General features: G+C 38.8%; 1 protein-coding gene across 9 annotated transcripts; it reads left to right on the top strand.

Annotated features, from left to right (window-relative positions):
• The first annotated feature begins 2,379 nt into the window (after positions 1-2,379).
• Positions 2,380-16,793, top strand: TMCO5A (transmembrane and coiled-coil domains 5A). 9 transcript variants are annotated; one of them, XM_032857111.1, is made up of 13 exons: positions 2,380-2,459; positions 3,030-3,074; positions 3,160-3,279; positions 4,148-4,297; positions 4,720-4,843; positions 5,241-5,291; positions 6,017-6,088; positions 9,253-9,309; positions 9,696-9,755; positions 10,187-10,251; positions 11,361-11,418; positions 13,417-13,457; positions 16,574-16,793. In XM_032857111.1, exons 2-13 carry the CDS (start codon positions 3,040-3,042, stop codon positions 16,770-16,772), a joined length of 1,032 nt encoding a protein of 343 aa, XP_032713002.1. In that variant the 5' UTR covers positions 2,380-2,459; positions 3,030-3,039; the 3' UTR covers positions 16,773-16,793. The 9 variants fall into 9 exon arrangements, with proteins under 9 accessions (XP_032713002.1, XP_032713009.1, XP_032713004.1 ...); XM_032857110.1 differs by having other exon boundaries at positions 2,396-2,459; positions 3,007-3,074; XM_032857118.1 differs by lacking the exon at positions 3,160-3,279 and having other exon boundaries at positions 4,223-4,297.
• Positions 16,794-19,410: the final 2,617 nt, after the last annotated feature.

Raw genomic sequence — 19,410 nt, 5'->3', positions numbered from 1 at the left:
GACAGAGAGAGAACAGAGCCATCTAAGCCAAGAAAAGAGGCCTCAGGAGAAACACCCTTCCCAGCACTTTGTTCAGGATTCACAGCCTCCAGAATTGTGAGAAAATAAATTTCTGTTGTTTAAACCACCCAGTCTGTGGTAGTACCTGTCATGACAGCTCTAAAAAGTTAATATAGGTACCCTCCTGGCGTTCAAGAGAAGATAGGTATGCAAAAAGATAAATAGTATGGTAAGAAAGGTATGATGAAGCAGATTATGAATATTATCAACTCAACAGAATTTTATGTAGCAATTAAAAATATAATTATAGAAAGTATGTAGCAACCTGGGAGAAGTTCGTGAAAAGGCAAAATATGTCTATTCTATGATAACTATAAAAGACAGTTTGTTAACAGGCAAAAAAAAAAAAAAAATAGAAGAAAACTTGGAAAAAATACAAGGCTTTTGCTGAAGTGAGATCCTTGATGAACTTTCATTGTTAGTTCTTTATTGCTGTTGTAATAGCAATAATGCAATAAATTTAGAAAGATTTAGTTTCAAAAGTAAATACATGACCTTTTATCAATTTAAACTACCACAGTTTACTGGATATTAAATAATGACAACATTAACTACTGGTACATTCTCTCTCGCTCTCGCTCTCTTTGCTTCACATTTCAATTTAGTTCAAGTTTCTGCTTTTGAGAAAGCTATTCTGAGAAGTCTTCTGAAAGGAAATTCAAAGATTTTACGAGCCTAAAGACTGTACAGAAACAGTCACTAAAAATAAGTAAGGACATAAGGAAAATAGTATACTTGATTCTGTATTTGAAAACTGATCTAAAATGAGGTTCTAGAACCTTGCCTGGCTATGAGCCTCAAAATCAGGCTCATTTATAAAAATACCAGAGAAGACTTTGCCAAAGTAAAGTAAGGACAACTGAAGTGAGCAGAAGAAATATGTCTCCATCCCTGTGAGGCAGCAGAAAGGACCAGAGCCCAGGCAGGTTATCAGGGACTCTTGTATCTGACCAGGGCCCTCGCAGCAGAAGGGTGAAGCCCCAGGAAAAAGAGTCCAAATGTCTAGCCTGTGGAAAGAGGGTGTCTACACAGCAGACTTCCACATAAAGGCCACTCCGTCCCTGGCAAGACTGCAGCAAAATCTGCATCTCTCCACCACTCTTCTGCGCAGGGCAGGTATGGCATGGAAAAGTTAACAAGGTGGAAACAGCTGTACTGGGTGTTAATCAAAAGCCACTTCCCAAATAGCAGGAAAGTTTATATCAAGGACCTTAATTTGCCCCCAAGGCCCTGTTTTTACTTTGATTTAGCAGGACAGGTCTCACTAATGGCAATCTGTTGTCTTCATCCCACACAAGGTCCCAAGCTTGAGGTTCTGCTGCTCCTACGGGCTTGCCTTTGGTAGCCCCTCAAGGAGAAAACCTCCCCAGGAAGGAGATGGATAGAGCTTTATTTTTATCCCAGTTAAAGTCTCTATCCAATACATTAATCGCTACAATAACCTTGGTCCAGGGCATTTCCTGGAGAAGCTATAACCAGCTGGGGTTAATGAACTCTCCCTACCATTAATTCCTAGGAGAGGCCATTGGCCTGAATTGTTACTTAATTACTCTTCTGTGTACAGCTTCATAAAGCAATGAAATGCCTTCTTTCAGGAAGAAGGGAGATGGTAATGGGGGTCATCAGAGGCCATTAATTTTACAAATAGTTTGTTAGAAACTACAGTATGTTAAGAAGTCACTCTGGCCCACAAATCAACTCAATGCAGTCCTTATTAAGTCAAGATCTGAAACTTCCAGGTTTCCATGACTAACACACACACAGAAAGTTACAAATTGTGCAGAATCTGGCCAAAATGTACCTACCAGATAAGATAAATTTACTCATTTATTTTGTTGCTTGTTGCATCTCTCCGACACACATAACCTAGAATGTAAACTCCATAAAGGCAGGTGCTTTAGGCTATTTTGTTCACTCTGTCTCCCTAGTACTTAGAAGAGTGCCTGGCAAAAATAGGTGCTCCTTCAAAGTTTCAGTGTTTGTTGAATGAATGAGTAGTGAGTTGGCTACTTTATGGGATTGGGATGCTGGTGTTAGGACCCAGAGCTCCCACATGAGTCACATTTGGACAAGGAAAGTGCTCAGTCTGCCAGAGGAATACAGACAGAGGCTATCCCTTCAAACTGCCTAGAAATCAGATCCATTGAAACTACCACTACCAAAGGGAAGACTCAGTCATGAAACATGTACCCATCTAGGCTCTGAACTTGGCACAAATGATGAGAACCCATTGCTACCCACCCTACTGTGACATACTGCCCCACCCATCCTATGTCAATAGCAGACTCATGACCCAATGGAAGGTTCTGAGATTCTATTGGATGGTTCCAGTGGGGAAAGTTTAAACTCTTCAGAAGCTAACAGACTAGGGCAGAATCAAGAAGACCATACATTAGAAGGGAGGTAGAGTTTATTGGAGAAAAGGAGGCAACTAAGTACCAGAATAAGCCACATTATTTACTACTGCTTATTTTTTCTGAGTCCTATTTAATACTAGAGATCTTAATATCTGGAGATCCTTGCAGAAGCCAGGCGAGAAAGCAAAGAGATTATTTTTCAGGGCAGTTATGTACATGTATCCATGCCCATGGGGTGTTCAGAGAAGCAGCTGGGCATAGAGAAAAAAAAGAGATTTAAGAACAGCTGATGACCTCTGTTGATTCTCATTGCCATGTATACATTTCCAAAGGATTTTGTGTTGGTGAATCATCTCAGTACTAGCAGGATATATATTGAATTTTCCAGCGTTATCCCTTTATCTTCACCATATCCTTACTGAAGCATAATCATATCATGCGCTGAAGACTCAGAATGCTAAGTTTTGTTATGTCCAAAATGTAGAAGTGGGAGGGAGGAAACCAGTTAACTTAATTTTATTCCTATCTTTTGGGACTCTCTGCCAGTTACTATGTTTTATAAATGGACCTGTTTCCCCTGATTTATTAGATACATCTCTGCTGGTATTTTAGGGAATCTACAATGGAAGAACACAAGAACACTCAGCTAGATTATGAGTAAGTAGTCATGATTATGCAAAGCCACATCCAAGAACCAAGGTATGAAGCATGACTGCTGTTGATTCCTTTCTTCATCTTCTAGTCTCCCTCTTTCCTTCAGCTCCTATCCATCCATCCTTCACCACTCTCCACCCCAAGCACCCTATTGCCCTCCTGAAGTGATAGCCATTGCAAATCCACCATCCAAACCAGCCCCTCCAAGGTAGGACTTTTCTATTCCAAAATCATCCCTCATGCCTACTCAAAACAAAAGTCCCTCTGCCTCACTATCTTATTTCTAGTTAATTATTTTAGAGAGAAACCAATTACTTAAGTGCCACAAAAGAAAATGAAAAATTTATTGAGAGGTTCCCACGTGCCAGGTAACTTTCTAGACTATACTAGCATTAAGTTACTATTATTTCATTCAAATTTACTTCAAAAAAGATGTCTGCATTCATGAAAGTCAATGCCTGGATTACTTCTGTGTGCTCAATGGAGTGACTCCCATAGTAGATTCTCACACTTTACAGCAGACAGTGGAGAAGTTTTCATATGGGGGAGGTGGGAAAAGACCAAGCCCTAACTGGTGGTGGAAACTTCTTGTGGCTCTGCGTAAAGCAGGGTCCAAGCATAAATTATGTACCTGCTACCCAAATAGAAGTACTTGATAAAAGTGTATAGCATTGTGAACAATTTGAAAAACCACGCTCTCCAATGCAAAAGGCTATTTAAGGAAGCAAAACTTCTCCTGGAACCAAAGTGGAGGTGCACTATAATGCTGAGCACTTTGGCTGAGAAAGGCTGGGTAAAACCGCCCTTGCTGACTGAGTTAAGAATTATTGAAACAAACTGTAGAGCATAATTAAGAAATTAAGAATTAAGAAATTAAGAATTAAGAATATTAATTATATTTTAATTAATAATTAAGAAATTAAGAAATGCAATTTCCTAAATATAAAAAAGGAAAAGTACACTACCAGAAATAACCAGGCTAATGAGTTACATGTCTTCTAGATATTCTCTTTGGTCCAAAGGTTATTGATCTTAAGATAACTGGCCCTTGTCCATTTGGGGGGCTGAGTTTATAGGTCAGAGAAAGTGGAAATCTTAAGACTGGTCCAGTCAAAGAGGAACATTAACAGTTTGAACATGGACCTTGAAAGGGATATGCAGAGAATAGATGAAGCAAATCAAGAACTTCTTCTCAAAATCCACGAGAAAGAAAACGAGATTCAGAGGTGAGTGTTGGGGCTTCATGAGGGATGTTCCTAACCCAAAGATCTGGGTGGAGGAAATGAAACACAATTGAATTTTCCAGCTTACTCTGGGGACCTGTATCTTATATATGAAAAGAGTTTCTTCTTCATTCTTTGGTGTTTGTCTATGTCTCAAACCCTGAAATATAGCAATTTTCAAAAAGAATCCTAAAAGAATGAGTGATGCTTACCTGAGCTGAAAGAACACTGGGGTGTTTGACGTGGAAATCATAGGAATCTTGCTTGTCTTATCTTTAAAGTGATTCTGATCCTAATGTTCCAGGAAAGAAAGGATTTCCAACTTGAGTTTTGTATTTATTATCATTGAGTACCCTTAAAACTGACATGTGCTTTACCAGTTCGAAGGCTGTCATTCCCCCTAAGTGTGTGCTTATGTTATACAGGCTGGAAAGTGAGATCACCCAGACCAGAGACTTGGCTGAAGATGAGGAGTGGGAGAAGGAGAACTGCACCGCAGTAGGGAGGGAAAAAGCCTTGCAGGAGCTGGAAGAAGAAACAGCCAGACTTGTAAGCAAAAAGCAGGGAAGAGCAATTTGATAGGTTTGATTCCTCAGCACTGTTAGATAAAATAGTCTCCCCTTTTTACACACAAAGAATAGTCAACTCCAAAGTCATGGCAGATTGTGTTCTTCCATGGGAAGGAGATGTGTGGAGGTTAGGGTTTCTCTGGTAATATTTAATATTAGGAAGGCCTGCATGTGGACATCTCAATCCCTGGTAAGTTGGTGTGTCCATACTGAGATCAAACCACAGGTCCTTCACCTGCCATTATGCAGGAAGGTACAGTTACTGCAAGAAAACATCTCTGGGGTGAAATGGAGAACAATCAACTGAATAAAAACAGATGATGGTGCACAGATGCACACTTATACTCTACTTATACTCTGCTTCTTTTTCTCAACAGGATAGGAAGAATGAGACTCTGGTCCACAGTATAGCAGAACTTCAAAGAAAGGTGGGGAAGAGCTCTCGTGTTCCTGGGTATCCCCTAGTCATCAAAGAGGCAAGGGAGGGGAAAAGATCATGCAAAATCCCACATGTCAGAGAGACCTGTGTTGGGGATGGCTGCTACTCCTGCTCCACTCTCCTGAGGCTGAACCTCATGAGCTAAGTGCCATGGCTTTGGCTTGCAAGTGTCCGGTGAAAGGAGTGCATAGGGTATTCCAGGTAGTCCGTGATCCCATGGCTTCCTCATTCTATCACAAGAAATGGATTCCAATGGACAATCTGTTGAAGGGATTGACTGGGACCCTTATGGTGAGAGGTGAATTTTACTTTTACTAGAGACTTTTAAAATACTTAATGCCAAAAAGTTACCTCTTCTTTGTCCAGGTAATCCCTCTACCTCAATGCCTGGTTAAAATACAGTGGGCTTCTTTATGATTACCCTACTTTCTGACCTATGCCTGGAGCCCTGAGTAATCCAGCCTGGACTAGGGGGTTCAGGGAAGTACTCCTGCTTTGAGCAGACTCTACTTGGTGGTCAAAACTAATGAGAAGAGGGAGGTAGAACAAAGATGTTCCCAAATATACCAAGTATCCACTAAGAGACCATTTCCTGGCAGCTTCAATCAAGGCCAACTTATTGGCCCCACACACCAGAGAATATCTTTGTCTTCCATATTTTTTAATTTGATATATTTTTTACTTGAAATCTATTTTTTCTAATTGAACCCACAGCTTACAAGAAAATTACATAAGGCAACGAAGTGTGAACAAGACAAAACAAAGGGATCCCCAGAAGAGTCAAAGGTAAACAAAAAAGCAACCTCGAATGGGTTTGGGCTGCATGACCAGAAAACAAACCTTCAAGTGGAAACAATTGTCAAAGTTAGGACAAATTCTTTGTAGTTTCAGCTATGCCAGTCTTAAGCCTTGGCTGCTAAGTGCTGAATTCTCCTCTGCCCTTAGTAAGGAATTTCAGTCTGAAGCCATATATTTTTGTTCTCTCTCCATCAAAAAGAGCAGAATACAAATGCACAAATACATATTAATATTAGAGGTAGCTGAAGTCCCTCATTTAAATCCTGGCCCCAGAGGTACTTACAGAGGATATGCGAAGGTGGGCAATTTAATCAGTCCCTCCCAGCCTCAGTTTGAAAATGAATGAAACTGTATATACAAAATATTCTCTTTTTTGGAGTTCTAAAACATTAAAGGGTCACGATTTTAAGGTGATTATTTAAAAGTCTGGCTGAAGCACATGTATGAATTCACAGGCAGAGTTTGGATTTGTAAGTCTACTGTGTGCTAGGTAATTTACACATCCTGTCATTGACTCCCATCCAGAAAAGGATTCAGTCAGTTGGTCCTTCAAGTATAGAGTGACCTCTGCTAAGTGCATCACAGAGTGCTTAGCATTTCCTTAGTTGTGTTCCACAGCTAAGAACACGAGCACAACCACAACCCATCTGATCAAAGATATAAGATTTAGACTTTTTTATTCAGAGAGCAGATAAAATTCTTACTTGATCATTTCTGTAGGATTATCTCTTTGTCCTTGCCTCCCTAATCTCTCTTTTTCTTCTTTTTTAAATATTATTATTACTATTATCATTATTATTATTATTATTTAGTAATCTCTATATCCAACATGGGACTCAAACTCACGACCCTGCGATCAAGAGTTGCATGTTCTTTAGACTGAGCTAGCCAGGTGCCCCTTGTTTCTTTTTTCTTAAACTGATAGTTATTTTTATATATTTAAGAAAAAATAAAGAGAGAATTCTTCGTATAAAGATAAAAATTATGTTTCACTACCTAACAGTATAATATACAATGGGCTTTTAAACAGACTGTTCCTATTTCTCAATCTTTCTTGCTTCTTAAACCCACATTTAAGCCCATACTTAAGCCTCCAAAGATATGGACACACTGAAAATAGAAAATGAAAGAAGAGAGCATTACTGCCCTATGTTCTGTTGGACAAATCAGTGTTGATAGCAATAATAAAAAAAAAAAGTCCAAAGCCACCAAGTAAGCTTGCTTGGGCATGCCCATCCAGGAAACTTATTTGGGAAGAAAGAAATCAGGACTCTGTGTGTATCTCAGGAATAAATTTGAACTAAGACTACAAAGGAACATGAAGTTCCTTGACTACCCTTGCCATAACTCTGCAACAATCAGGAGATTAATTTTCTTCCTTCTTCTGCCCAAAATGTGTTTTGCTAATGTAAGCCTGCCAGAATCTAGTGGTGACACTTTTAAGTCTGGCTATACTGGCCACATCAGGTGAGCTGATTCCAATAGACTCTAGATAGAAAGTTCCCAGCACAACAATGGCCATTATTTTCCTGGCAGTGCTCGGCCCAGCCCTAAAACGTTCCAGAGTATTATCAACCCTTTGAATTACTCCCTTCTGCCCACCTATTTTGTAGAATTCTCAGGTGGCATCTCTAATTCTATGAAATATACATCGTCTCTGTTGCTTCTGTTCCTCCTGCATGCCGGTGATCAGTTCAGTAGTTTAATAGGATGCCTATCTCAACAACTTGTGACTCAGACCACTGTCTTTAAAATACAGCCCTGTTGCCCGGGTGGCTCAGCATCTGACCCTTGGTTTCAGCTCAGGTCATGATCTCAGGGTCCTGGGATCAAGCCCCGTGTCAGACTCCAGGCTGAACATGTAATCTGCTTGAGGATTCTCTCTCTCTCTGTGTCCCTCCCTCTATGCCACTTACTCTCTGTCTCTCTCTCTCTGAAATAAATAAATAAATCTTTAAAATATAGCCCTTACCAAGTGAAAGTCAGAGAAAAACAAATACCATACGATTTCATTCATATGTTGAATTTAAGAAACAAAACAAAGAAACATAGGGGAGGGGGAAAAAAGAGAGAGGGAAACAAACCATAAGAGACTCTTAACAACAGAGAACAAACTGAGGGCTGATGAAAGGGAAGTAGGTAGGGACTGGGCTAGATGGTTGATGGGCATTAAGAAGGACACTTGTTATGATGATCACTGGGTCTTGTATGTAAGTGATGAATCACTAAATTCTACTCCTGAAACCAATAGTATTGCACTGCATGTTAACTAACTAAAATTTAAATAAAATTTTGAAAAAAAAATAAATAAAATTTTTGTTTGAAATACAATAAAATAAATAAAATACAGCCCTTAGCACATTTGGTTATTTGGTCCTAGATGTAATTGCCTGAAGGGGAAAGGAACTGTGAGAAGAGTCCAAACATGAAATAATGGTAGCTAGATGAGAGTGGGAACAACAGAACTGAAAAGGGAAAGGAGGAAAGACTGCAGTATGTCCCCTCTGCTTATATGATATATCCCACATGCATCTGCTCCTTTCTATCTACTAGTACCGTAACTACCACCCTTTTGAAAAACACTCTAAACCCTCACCTGGATGCTAAAGCAGCCTCTTAACTGATCCTCTTGCTTTTACACTTACCCCTCAACAATACACATTCCACACACAGAAAGAACTCTTCTTTAGAAAGAAAACAAACCGAATTGTGTCTTTACAACTTCAAGTTCTCCCCTGGCTTCTCACTGCAATTAGAATAAAGAATCAAACTCTCTAGAAGCTATAAAACCCTACGTAATCTCATACGTGCCTACCTTTCCCCACCTCACTTCATTCTAAACAAATCTCCCCTAGATTCCCACTACATAACTTCTTCGAATATGCCCAATTTGTGCTATTTCACAGTCTTGGTCCTTGCTGTAATCTCTGCATGGGAAATACGTCTTCCAGTACTCCATTTGGCTAATATTTACCATTTGATTTCAAAGTCAAGGGTCATCTCACCTCAAGTTTGAATCCCCTCCAATAAAAAAACATCTAGAATTGGTCCTGAGGCACTTGAATGACCTGTAAAATAACCCTGAAGATCCCATTTCAGAATGGAATCCGCTTTTGCCTGGCTGAGTTACCAGTCTCCTTCGCTTTCTATAGGCCAAGTTACAAGAGCTGGAAGCTTCCTGTGCAGACCAAGCGAAAGAGCTAGCCAAGGTAATGACAATACCTTCAACGCTACTTCTCCCAAAGGAAGGAAATCTGGATCCTTGGCCACACAGTCTGAAGGAATGTACTAGACTGTGTGAATACAGTCTCCCAGATCACCTTCTCTTTAACATTTTTATAGGATACCTTCCATAATCTGTATCAGTAAATTAGTATCTATTTTTCTCCCAACTGTCCCCAAATAATTCTCTTTGGGACCATAAAGAATAGCCTGTTTATCCTTTAAAAAAATATGAGTTTATATGTACAGAAATACATATTTAGAACAACTAGAAAAGCACATGTAGGGCCTAGAACCTACAAGGCACCAAGTACACTACTGTTCTTATAGCAATTTACTGAACAAAATTTAAGACTGAATTTTGGCTTCCCAGGTAATGGAGGACTATGTATTTGTGGCTCAGCTCTGTGAGGATCAGGCCCTCTGCATAAAGGTACAGTTTCTCAATAAAGGGATAGCAATGGGTTTGTTAGGGTACAGGATGAAATGAAACCAGGCTTTTTAAAGAACACTGCAACAACATTAATTCTTCAAGGTGGCATTACAAAGGCTTTTAGGGAGGATGACACTCTACCACCAGAATCATTCTATTAGTGCCCTAGTCTCACAAACTCTGTGCTCTTAAATTAATAATGAGCACTTTTTCCTATTTATAATCCTGATAACCGCAGGCACCTGCCCAGTGGTGAAGCGCAGTGAGAGATGTGGAGTAGTGGAAGGCTAGGGGACTGGGAAAGGAGACACAATGGCAGTGGGAATACCAACCATTCACATGACAATGTAGTGAAAAACGTGCTTAATATGATTAGAAAGCGCATAAAGCTTCTGGCTAATAACTGCGGTTTCTTTTATTTCCCTTTGAAGAAGTACCAGGAAACACTGAGGAAAATAGAAGAAGAACTAGAGACTCAGTTCCTTGAAAGAGAAGTGTGAGCTTTGGCAAACAAAGGAACATCCTGGTTTTAGTGGTAACTCCATCTCAGCCTGGGTCAGAGCAAACTTTTCTGACCAATTCCTATTCAGAATTGAGTGAGCCCCAACACCATATAACCTTCCCCTCTCTTAGCAAGCTGGCTGATCCCCACAAACCACACCCATATCAAAATGCAGGTCCTCCCATCTTTCTTAAAAGACTGCAGAAACACACCTTCCTTCATAATTTTATCACATTACCAGTTATTTGGGTTTATATTAAAGGCAGGAACACATGCTATAAAAAGGGTTACTGGTCTGGGACCTTGATAAAGAAAGACATTCCTTAAATTTTACCAAAAAGGTCTTAAAATTAGTATCACCTTTACTTCCCCAAAATATACAGAAACTCCACCATATGGAATAGACATGAAACTAATCTGTAGATACAAACTAGGGCTATCATAGTAAGAAACCAAATTATACACTATATGAAACTATGAACATTAAAAATTAGAAATAATAGAAAAAAGCCCCCTCCAAAAAAATTAATTCTTGATTTTATCAAAAGAGTCTAAATAGTGAGAAACTAAAGCCAAAAACCTCACTTTCATTTCCTGACCCTCTTTAGAATTTAAATCTTAAATCAGTTGGGAAGCATTTCCATTTATTAAATATTTTAGAATCTTGGGATCAAGAAAAAAAGACCTAAACTGCACATAGCCTCTAAGTAAACTCAGTCCACACTGTGGCCTGGAGGCTAGAATACCAGGACTTGGAGGTCCCTGCCCCTAAAGAACACCTTCAAGTCTCCTGAGATCCTTCCTGAATATTAAGTGTGGCTTCATTGCTAAGCCAAGATTTTAGAATGGGGCTGCCCAGCGGAACTTTCTGTGCTATCCAGTATGTAGCCACTAGTCACCTACTGAGTACTTGAAAGATGACTATTGTGACTGAGGAACTGATTTTTTTATTGTCATTAAATGTAAACAGTTACATATAGTCACTGGCTACAATAGTGGACAGTATAGCTTTAGAATATAAAACTGTTTTTAAATAACAATGATGTAGTATGAATATTTGTATGTACTTTATTCAGTCCCTATCTTGGTTCTTTTTCCCCTAGATCAAAAGTCTTGAGCATGAATTTTGTAAGAAAAGAGTCTAACAGCCAAAATCGTAAGGTAAGCATTTCACTCTACCTTCAGCTTCTCTCTGTGTCAATGCCTTCAAGGGAGTTTCCAAAACACTATCAGCCACCAAACACATACCAATTTTCCCAGGTGCATTTTCTAAGATTCCAAGAATAGTATCAGACATAATTCTAAAGCATTCCAACCCTAAACACACAAAGAAGATGCTATGGAACAATGATCTTCCCTTTCCTAGCGCCATCCAAATAATGTGTTCTCAAAGAAACTAGCCTAAGACCTCACAGAGTTCTGCATGGAAGCAAGAAGGAACATTAACTGAGGGTACACCGTATGGAGAGGAAGCCAACACAGGACACATATACCACTTCTCCCATCTCCCAGAATCACAGTGCTCTTTCCTGGTGATCCCAACATGGTCCCAAATCTCTCACTACACAGAGCACCAGGGCATCCATCACCAGCTAATCTAACCCATGAGATAAAACATGAGAAGTCGGGGCACCTGGGTGGCTGAGTGGGTTAAGCCTCTGCCTTCGGCTCAGGTCGTGATCTCAGGGTCCTGGGATGGAGCCCCACATCAGGCTCTCTGCTCGGTGGGGAGCCTGCTTCCCCCTCTCTCTCTGCCTGCCTCTCTGCCTACTTGTGATCTCTGTCTATCAAATAAATAAATAAAATCTTTAAAAAAAAAAAAAACATGAGAAGTCATTACTTTATGATACAGCTTCAGTGTCTATTCATATTTAACACCATGGTGCCATTAGCATATATGCAGAGATCTAAAGGACACAGAGTTGGATGTAGAGCACCAGGCCTCTTGGCCTGCTTGTGGCAACAAGTATGTAGGGCAAAAAGATAAAACATTTGTTAGACTTCAATTTTGTAATTTATATTGGCTTTAGAGCCAGAATTGACATTCACCAGAAATTTTATCATTGGATATATGGTCTTCATAATGTCAGAAAACAAAAAGTCATCTCTCCCTAAAAAGCAAATATCCACAAACAACCATTGTCCTTGGGGTCATCCAGATGTTTGGATATATATTAGACCACGTTCACAGTGACCATGGTTCTCAATGGGAAGTCATGGGTCACTCTGGTTCCAACCTTGTATATTATACAAGTCATTCTAGTCCCAACCTTGCATATTATCCAACAAACAAAAACAACAAAAACAAAACTCCTGAAATTAACTGGACCCCACCTCTCTAGAACCAAGCTTACCATGCTCCCTGATATATCCTACCATCTGTCCCCCAATGACTCATCAAAGCATCCCTTCTCACCAACTATTGGAGAAAAAGCAGAGTTGTCTTCATCAAGATTACCAAAGTTCCATGATGGTTTGATGACCTATGATGTATGAGCAATCTTTACAGAGTCCGCCTGAGCAACCGACCAGTTGACATGCTGCTCAAGTTATAGAACCAAATTTGTAAACCAAAAAGTATCTTTCTAATTCTAATTCTGTGAGCATCATTTTCACAATTTTAAAATGTGACTGTAATTCCTCTTCATTTTTTATCTCACAAGGAAGCTAAAAGGAAAATGAAGTAACTGAGAAAATATTTTGGAAGAGAGATGCCACAGAAATCCAGGATATATCCTCATCTTTACATTTTTATAGCTCTGAAAACTTCTCTTAGAATATATTTATATGGTTTTCATAGCTTATAAACTTTTTTAAGGGTTACGGATTAAGTAGGAGGTAAAAGCAGAGTTGAAAGAGCCCTGAATGCAGATTTGGAGGACCCAGGTTCCAAGCCTGGTCCTGCCACTTACTAGCTGTATGACACATCTTACCTTTTTATGCCTCCATTTATTTCTACCAATAAATAAAAAAGGGATACAAAATTACACACACACACACACACACGTAGTTGTCTTAAAAATTCCATCTGTTATGCATATAAAAAATTGTTAAGACACTATCTAAATATAACATTAACTAATAGCTCACTGAATATTATTTGATAGGGATGATAACTCCCAGAAATTGCTTATTTATCCATGTCCTTTATTCTCCTAGGATCATTCTCTACAAAAGAAGGGAACGCGGTTCTGCAAAAGGTAGGTAAATATGTTTGAGTAAACCTCCTGGAAAACTGGGAGTTCCACTTAGCCATCCTGGAAATAATAAAAATAAAAATGAAAATAATAAACTCTAGACAAGGAGACCTTTGTATACACACATACTCCCAGAGTGAAGTCAAAAAACTAGTGTCATTGATGACTATGTTTCTCAGTTCTAATGTATGACTTCCTTGTCCAAAGGCAATTCCTAATCTCAACTTCCCAGTTTCAGAAGTGAATAGCCTAGTAGTAACCAGAAACAGGAATTTTGTCACCTAAGAGAAATGTGGCAAACTGATACTCCCTCTTCCCTTTAACAATCTGAATTAGCTTGATGGATCTGGTTCTCCAAAAACATCAGCAGATTATGAATGGGAAGATCCTTTTGTGGTTTATAGGATGATGAATGGGGTTTTCACACTATTATGTCAGCTGTGCCTCCCCCCGATATTGTAAAATTCAACATGTTACATTAGAAATAGTAGAGAACTTGTAAATGCACATATGCCCCAGCCTAATAGTAAATAAGAGAAAAAAATGATTGTGAAAGAGAATCATACCCAACAGTACCCAGCCCATAATAACTGTTCAAAAATACTTGTTAAACTGAGTAAGAGCTCAAGATTCAAACAACCAAGTGGATATTAGTCCTGAGGGAATCCGTGTGATAGCAAAATAAACTGGCATTCGATGAAACCCTTGCATTTCCAAAAAAGGTCAGATTATGTTCAATATAATGTGTTTAAGAAGGCACAGAGAGACATATATTCAAAGTGGTATGAAATATGATTTAGAAAGAATTCCATCAAAATGGCTAACAAAATTATTGGTGCTTAAATATCACCCCCAGTTGTCTGGAAAATTTGCTTATGGGGGATACCCCCTCATACCAGATAAGTGAAGTGTTACATATTTGGCTATCCTGAAATACAATGTTCCCAGAACAGTTAGCAGAATTTCCTTAGAACTCCCAGGCTGCCTTAGCCTATAATTTGACACCAGTGCCTCGCATGGAACTGCCCATGTGGGCTCCCAGGATAGGAACTGTTTGCCTTGAAAGAGTTGGTATCCCGAAGAGAACCTGACAACATCCTAAAAGTCTAGCTCATCATATCAAACTAAAAAGGTCTCTCCTCTTGCTCTGTTCCAGTATCCTATGGGGCACTGGTATATTCGGTACCAATATACAGCTGGATTAGGGTAATACAGGAAAGGAAAAAGTAGAGATTCACTTGTGCAAATCAGAGTAAAACCACAAGGCCAAAATAATTCATCAGTTAAAAAAGAAATCAGGACCACCACAGAGGAATTTATAGAAATTAGGAAACATTAAAAGTAACATGAATGAAAGAAGAGAAATACCATGATCATGGATAGAAAGCCATAATATCATAAATATATCAATTCTCTTCAAATAGGACTTAGTTCAGTTCCAACCAAACTGCCCTAAAGGTTTTCATTACATTAAATACAGTTATTCTAAAATATACTCTATATAGAAGAATAGAGTCAAAAACAACCTGGATAATTTTTAAAAAGAGCAAGGAGTAGGGAATATGCATTCCCAGATATCAAGACTTACTATGAAGCTGCAGTAATTACAATAGAGTGATACTGTCACAGGAATAGGAAAATCAATCAATGAAATAGGAGCATGCATATATAGAACTTCAATATGTGATGTATGACAGTGATTATATGCCAGAGAGGAAAGGAAAAATTGTTCAATAAACATGGTAGGGGGAAAAAAGTAGTTATCCAGATGAGGAAAAAATGAGATTGGATCACTACTATACAGAATATTTAAAAAGCGAGGCCAGATGTATTAAGGACTAAATGTCCAAAAAAAAAAAAAAAACTTTAAAATTTGGCATCAGTTATCTACTGCCACACAAAAAATGGTCCCAAAACTTAGTGGCTTCAAGCAACAAACATTTATATGACAGTTTCTGCAGATTACGAATCTGAGCCACTTAGCTGGGTAGTTCTGGTCCATGGTCTATTACCAGGTTGCAATTAAGATATTGGCCAAAGTTAAAGTCAGTGGAAGCCTTGGCTAGGCTGAGGGATCTAGTTCCTCCATAGCTTACTCATATATCTGGCAACTTTTGCAGCTTGTTGGCAGGAGGTCTCAGCTCTTACTCACATGGAGCTCTCCACAGGGCTGCTTGTGTATACTCACAGCATGACAGCTGGCTTCCTCCTAAGAGTAAGGAGCAAACTGCAATGCCTTTAGTATGTAATCCAGGAAGCCACAAACTTCCATGATACTCTATTCTTTAGAAACCAAGTCATTAAGTCCCGGCCATATGCTGAGGAAGAAGAGTCTCTTGAAGGGCATGATACCAAAGAATGTGTGGACATATTCTAAACTATCATAAACTGTTAGTAGAAAATAGGAGCATCTTTTAGGCCTTGGTGTAGGGAATTGTTCTTAAATAAGACCAAAAAGCATTGATTCTAATTAAAGATTGATAAACTAGACCTTATTAAAATTAATAACTTTTGTTCTTCAACACCTTAGAGCAAGTAAACGTTTTGAAGTAGAGAGAAGATATTCACAGTACACACAGTGGAAAAGGCTTGATATCAAGAACATATAAAGAACTACAAATCAGTAAGACTAATCCAAACAACCTAATAGATAAATAGGCAAGAGGAAACACATAAGACCTGTGAACAGATGTTCAGCATCATTGTTCATCAAGGAAATGCAAATTAAGACCATTATTTTACACCCATTTGGCAAAATTTTTAAAATCTGATGTTATCAAGTGTTGGAAAAAATATGGACTCACATGGTTATGGTTACAAATTGTTGCCAATGCTTTGGAAAACAGGATGGCAAAACAGAAACGAAAATAAAACAAAAGATAAAAGAACAAGATAATTTCAGATAGTGATAAATGTTCAAAGAAAATAAAACATGGTAATGGAAGAAAGAGTAACAGGCAAGCCAGCATATGGGAAGGAGCTGCCTTTACAAGGCGTTGTTGGTAATAAAGACAACAATTTGAATAGCAAGAAGGAGCAATGCATGCATTTAGGAATGTTTTATTTTGTTCCTGGTTTTCTAACCTCTGGTTAACAGTTTCTTAACTTTCTCTTTTCAGGATTTTTCAATATGTCTTTTTCACCACCCTATTTTTCATCAGACTGCTGGGCTACTTGTTTTTCCATATAAGTTTTATAAATCCAGATCTCCTTATCAACATACTGCCCAAGATCCTGAGCAGGGACATCCTGTGGAAGCTAAGATGCTTCTTCTTTCCATCTCTCACACTTGAAACAGAGGACATGTTACCTCACTGATCCCCAAGAAATATCCTTGAGCAAAAAAAGGCAAGTGGTGTCTGAATCTGTAGACTAAGAGACGGCGGGATTCATGGAGGGAAAAGGTTTTCTCCAGTTTTCCCTTGAGGTCTGTCTACTTGATCACCTTCTCTTTCCATGTTGTCTTTCCAAGATTGACCTTGCCCGGGAAAAAGCTCTGTCAATAGATTTCTAGGACTACAGATAAGCTAAATGTACCAGATAGTAAACAAACTAGACCGTTTTTAGAATAATGTCATAGATGTTAAGCAAAGTTAGAGTTGACCAATTTTTCTAGAAAAATCTTTAAAATCTGAAAGACTGGATCCCTGCCTGCAATGCAAAAGATTGCTCACTACTTACATTAGAATTATTTGATTACAAATGAACCTGAACTTAAACTAATTTATAAATTCATAGGAAAAAAAAAAAAAAGGCGGAGGGATGGTATATTGCCTCGTGCAACTAAAAACTGAGGTTCCCAGCATGGCTGGATCCAGAAGTCTCAAAGCAAGATTAAAGGGGTTTCACTACTCTCTCTTTGAATTGGCATTCTCCTTTTAGTGGCAAGACATTGCCAAAAGCCTAAGTCCCACAGTACAAGATTAGCAGCCTTGGCAAAATCAGTCTTTTCAACAGTTCTAGGAGGAAACTTCAGAGAAACTGCCTTAGCTGGGGCCAAGTGCCTACCCCTGCCCGACACTCCATGCAGCCAAAGAAATGGGAGTACTCTGATTGGTCAAGCATGAATCCATGAAACATATATCCAATCTCCTAGGGAGGTAGATAAGAAGAAAAGAGACAAAGAGGTTTTCTAACTTGGTCTTAACTGGTCTGTTTGGGCAACATCTCTATACATCTACATTCCAAAATAATTGTTCCTCAAAATGATTTCATACTGCTCAAGATTTGAGAGCAGAGGGAAAGTAAGAGAAAAGAGAAAAGGAAGAAAAAGAAATCAAATCCCTACTGCTGTGTAGTATTGGGGATATAAAGATAAAGAAGGTAAAAAGAAATAAAAGATAAGTCACGTGCATACATGATGAGTCCCAGAATAGGGAAAAAAAAAAAAAAAAAAAGGAGGAATTAATTCCCCATGCCTATGCCCAGTAGAAGGTACCATCAGATCCAAGGATTATGCTAGCCTGAGAGGAAGAATGACAGGCCAAGCACTAAATAAACCATGTGTCAGAAAAGCCATTCTCTATCAAAAGACCTAAAGCATCTTCTACCCTAGATGGATATTTTACATAGAAGTAACCAAATAGAAATACCATAAAATTGAGCAACTCTCTTTCTTGACAAGTTACCTAGAATTATAAATTACTTCTTAATCCCAGGCTTCAGAAAACAAAACAAAACAAAAAAACCTTTCTCCTGGCAATTATTATAGTAAAATACAAAACACTTGTAATCTGTCAGTACAAACATCTCTGAGTTATTTACCTACCACCGTAAATGGAGTTACCTTCCACCATGTCAATAAAGATCTACATTGCATGCACCATTTATTCCTACAGTGAATGGCAATGGAATTTTGGGATCCAGTAGAAGCTAGCAGTTTCTTTCTGCTGGACAGCCTATACCACATTAACCTGGATTTCATTCTTGGCAGAAGGGAAAGATAAGGTTGGGCCAGCTCCCATTTACAGTGTCCTACCACATGATAAAGCAAGAAATCCATACCTTCTAAACTCATGAATTTGAAACTCAGAGTCATGGGGGAAAAAAAAAAAGCCGTACTCTCCCACATTGTGGTTTCAGAGTCATTTATCTTAAGAAAATTTTTTTAAACTTTTTTTTCCATATAGATTTCATTGTTCACTGAATTTTCTTTGCTGTAGCCAAGTGGAATAATGCTGAGAAAACAGCTCAAAAGTTACTGTACAGGGCATAAACCCCTAACACCAGCTTGAAGTCCACAGAATTTCCCTGTTTGTTGTTTAAGTAAAAGTACATGTTGACTGTTGTTTGCCGTTATACCCAGAAGATAGTAGCTGAGAGGATTCACAGCACAAATGTCTGCTCAGAGGTCAGCCAAAAAAAAACAACTGTTCTCAGAAGGTAGAGAAATTCAGCAAAACAGTTTTCATCATGTAATATCTTTACTGTAGGAGATTCTGTGGTATTTTCGACAACTTTATTAGAAAGGAGGGAGGAGGGAAGGGAGGAAGGGAGGAGGAGAAAAGGGAAGGAGGAAGAAAAAAGAAAGGAAGAAAGAAAAATATGTTGATCCCCTACTGTTATAAACTTTTTACCATGAACTACTGGTTTATATGGTATATGCCTTTATTTCATCACAGCAATCAACTACGCTTTCTTAAAGTGGTATCGACTTGTTTATTTTATAATACTGGAAAGTAGAGTTCTTTCGAAGGCAAGGTTCAATGGTTAAAACCACTGTTTTAAAAGTTCTTTCTATTAAGAGCAAAACTAATAGAAACTCTTCCGTGTTTGAAGTGAAAATGGGGAGGGGGCATTCATATGTAATGTGGGGTCCGGGGCCTGCCTAGAAACAAGTACGGGGAGGAAAGCTGCTGTTGCTTCTCCTGCTGAGTTTTTACAGCGGAGACTGGCTCTAGGTGCAGCAGCTGTCCAAATCCTCGCGGAAAACAGAGCAGCTTGCTTTGGCTGTGCA

Source organism: Lontra canadensis, unplaced genomic scaffold, assembly GCF_010015895.1.
Source record: "Lontra canadensis isolate GAN:19392208 unplaced genomic scaffold, GSC_riverotter_1.0 scaffold12, whole genome shotgun sequence".
In the NCBI taxonomy this organism is placed as follows: Eukaryota; Metazoa; Chordata; class Mammalia; order Carnivora; family Mustelidae; genus Lontra; species Lontra canadensis.
The sequence above is the reverse complement of the archived record's forward strand: the minus strand, read 5'-3'. Positions and strand labels throughout refer to the sequence as shown.

What these genes read in the sequence shown, in the direction of transcription:
- TMCO5A (XM_032857111.1), top strand. Translation starts at nt 3,040, where the DNA reads ATGGAAGAACACAAGAACACTCAGCTAGATTATGA. An exon ending in CAGTTCCTTGAAAGAGAAGT is followed by an intron (nt 10,252 to 11,360) that starts GTGAGCTTTGGC and finishes TTTTTCCCCTAG; the next exon opens with ATCAAAAGTCTTGAGCATGA. An exon ending in CTAACAGCCAAAATCGTAAG is followed by an intron (nt 11,419 to 13,416) that starts GTAAGCATTTCA and finishes TTATTCTCCTAG; the next exon opens with GATCATTCTCTACAAAAGAA.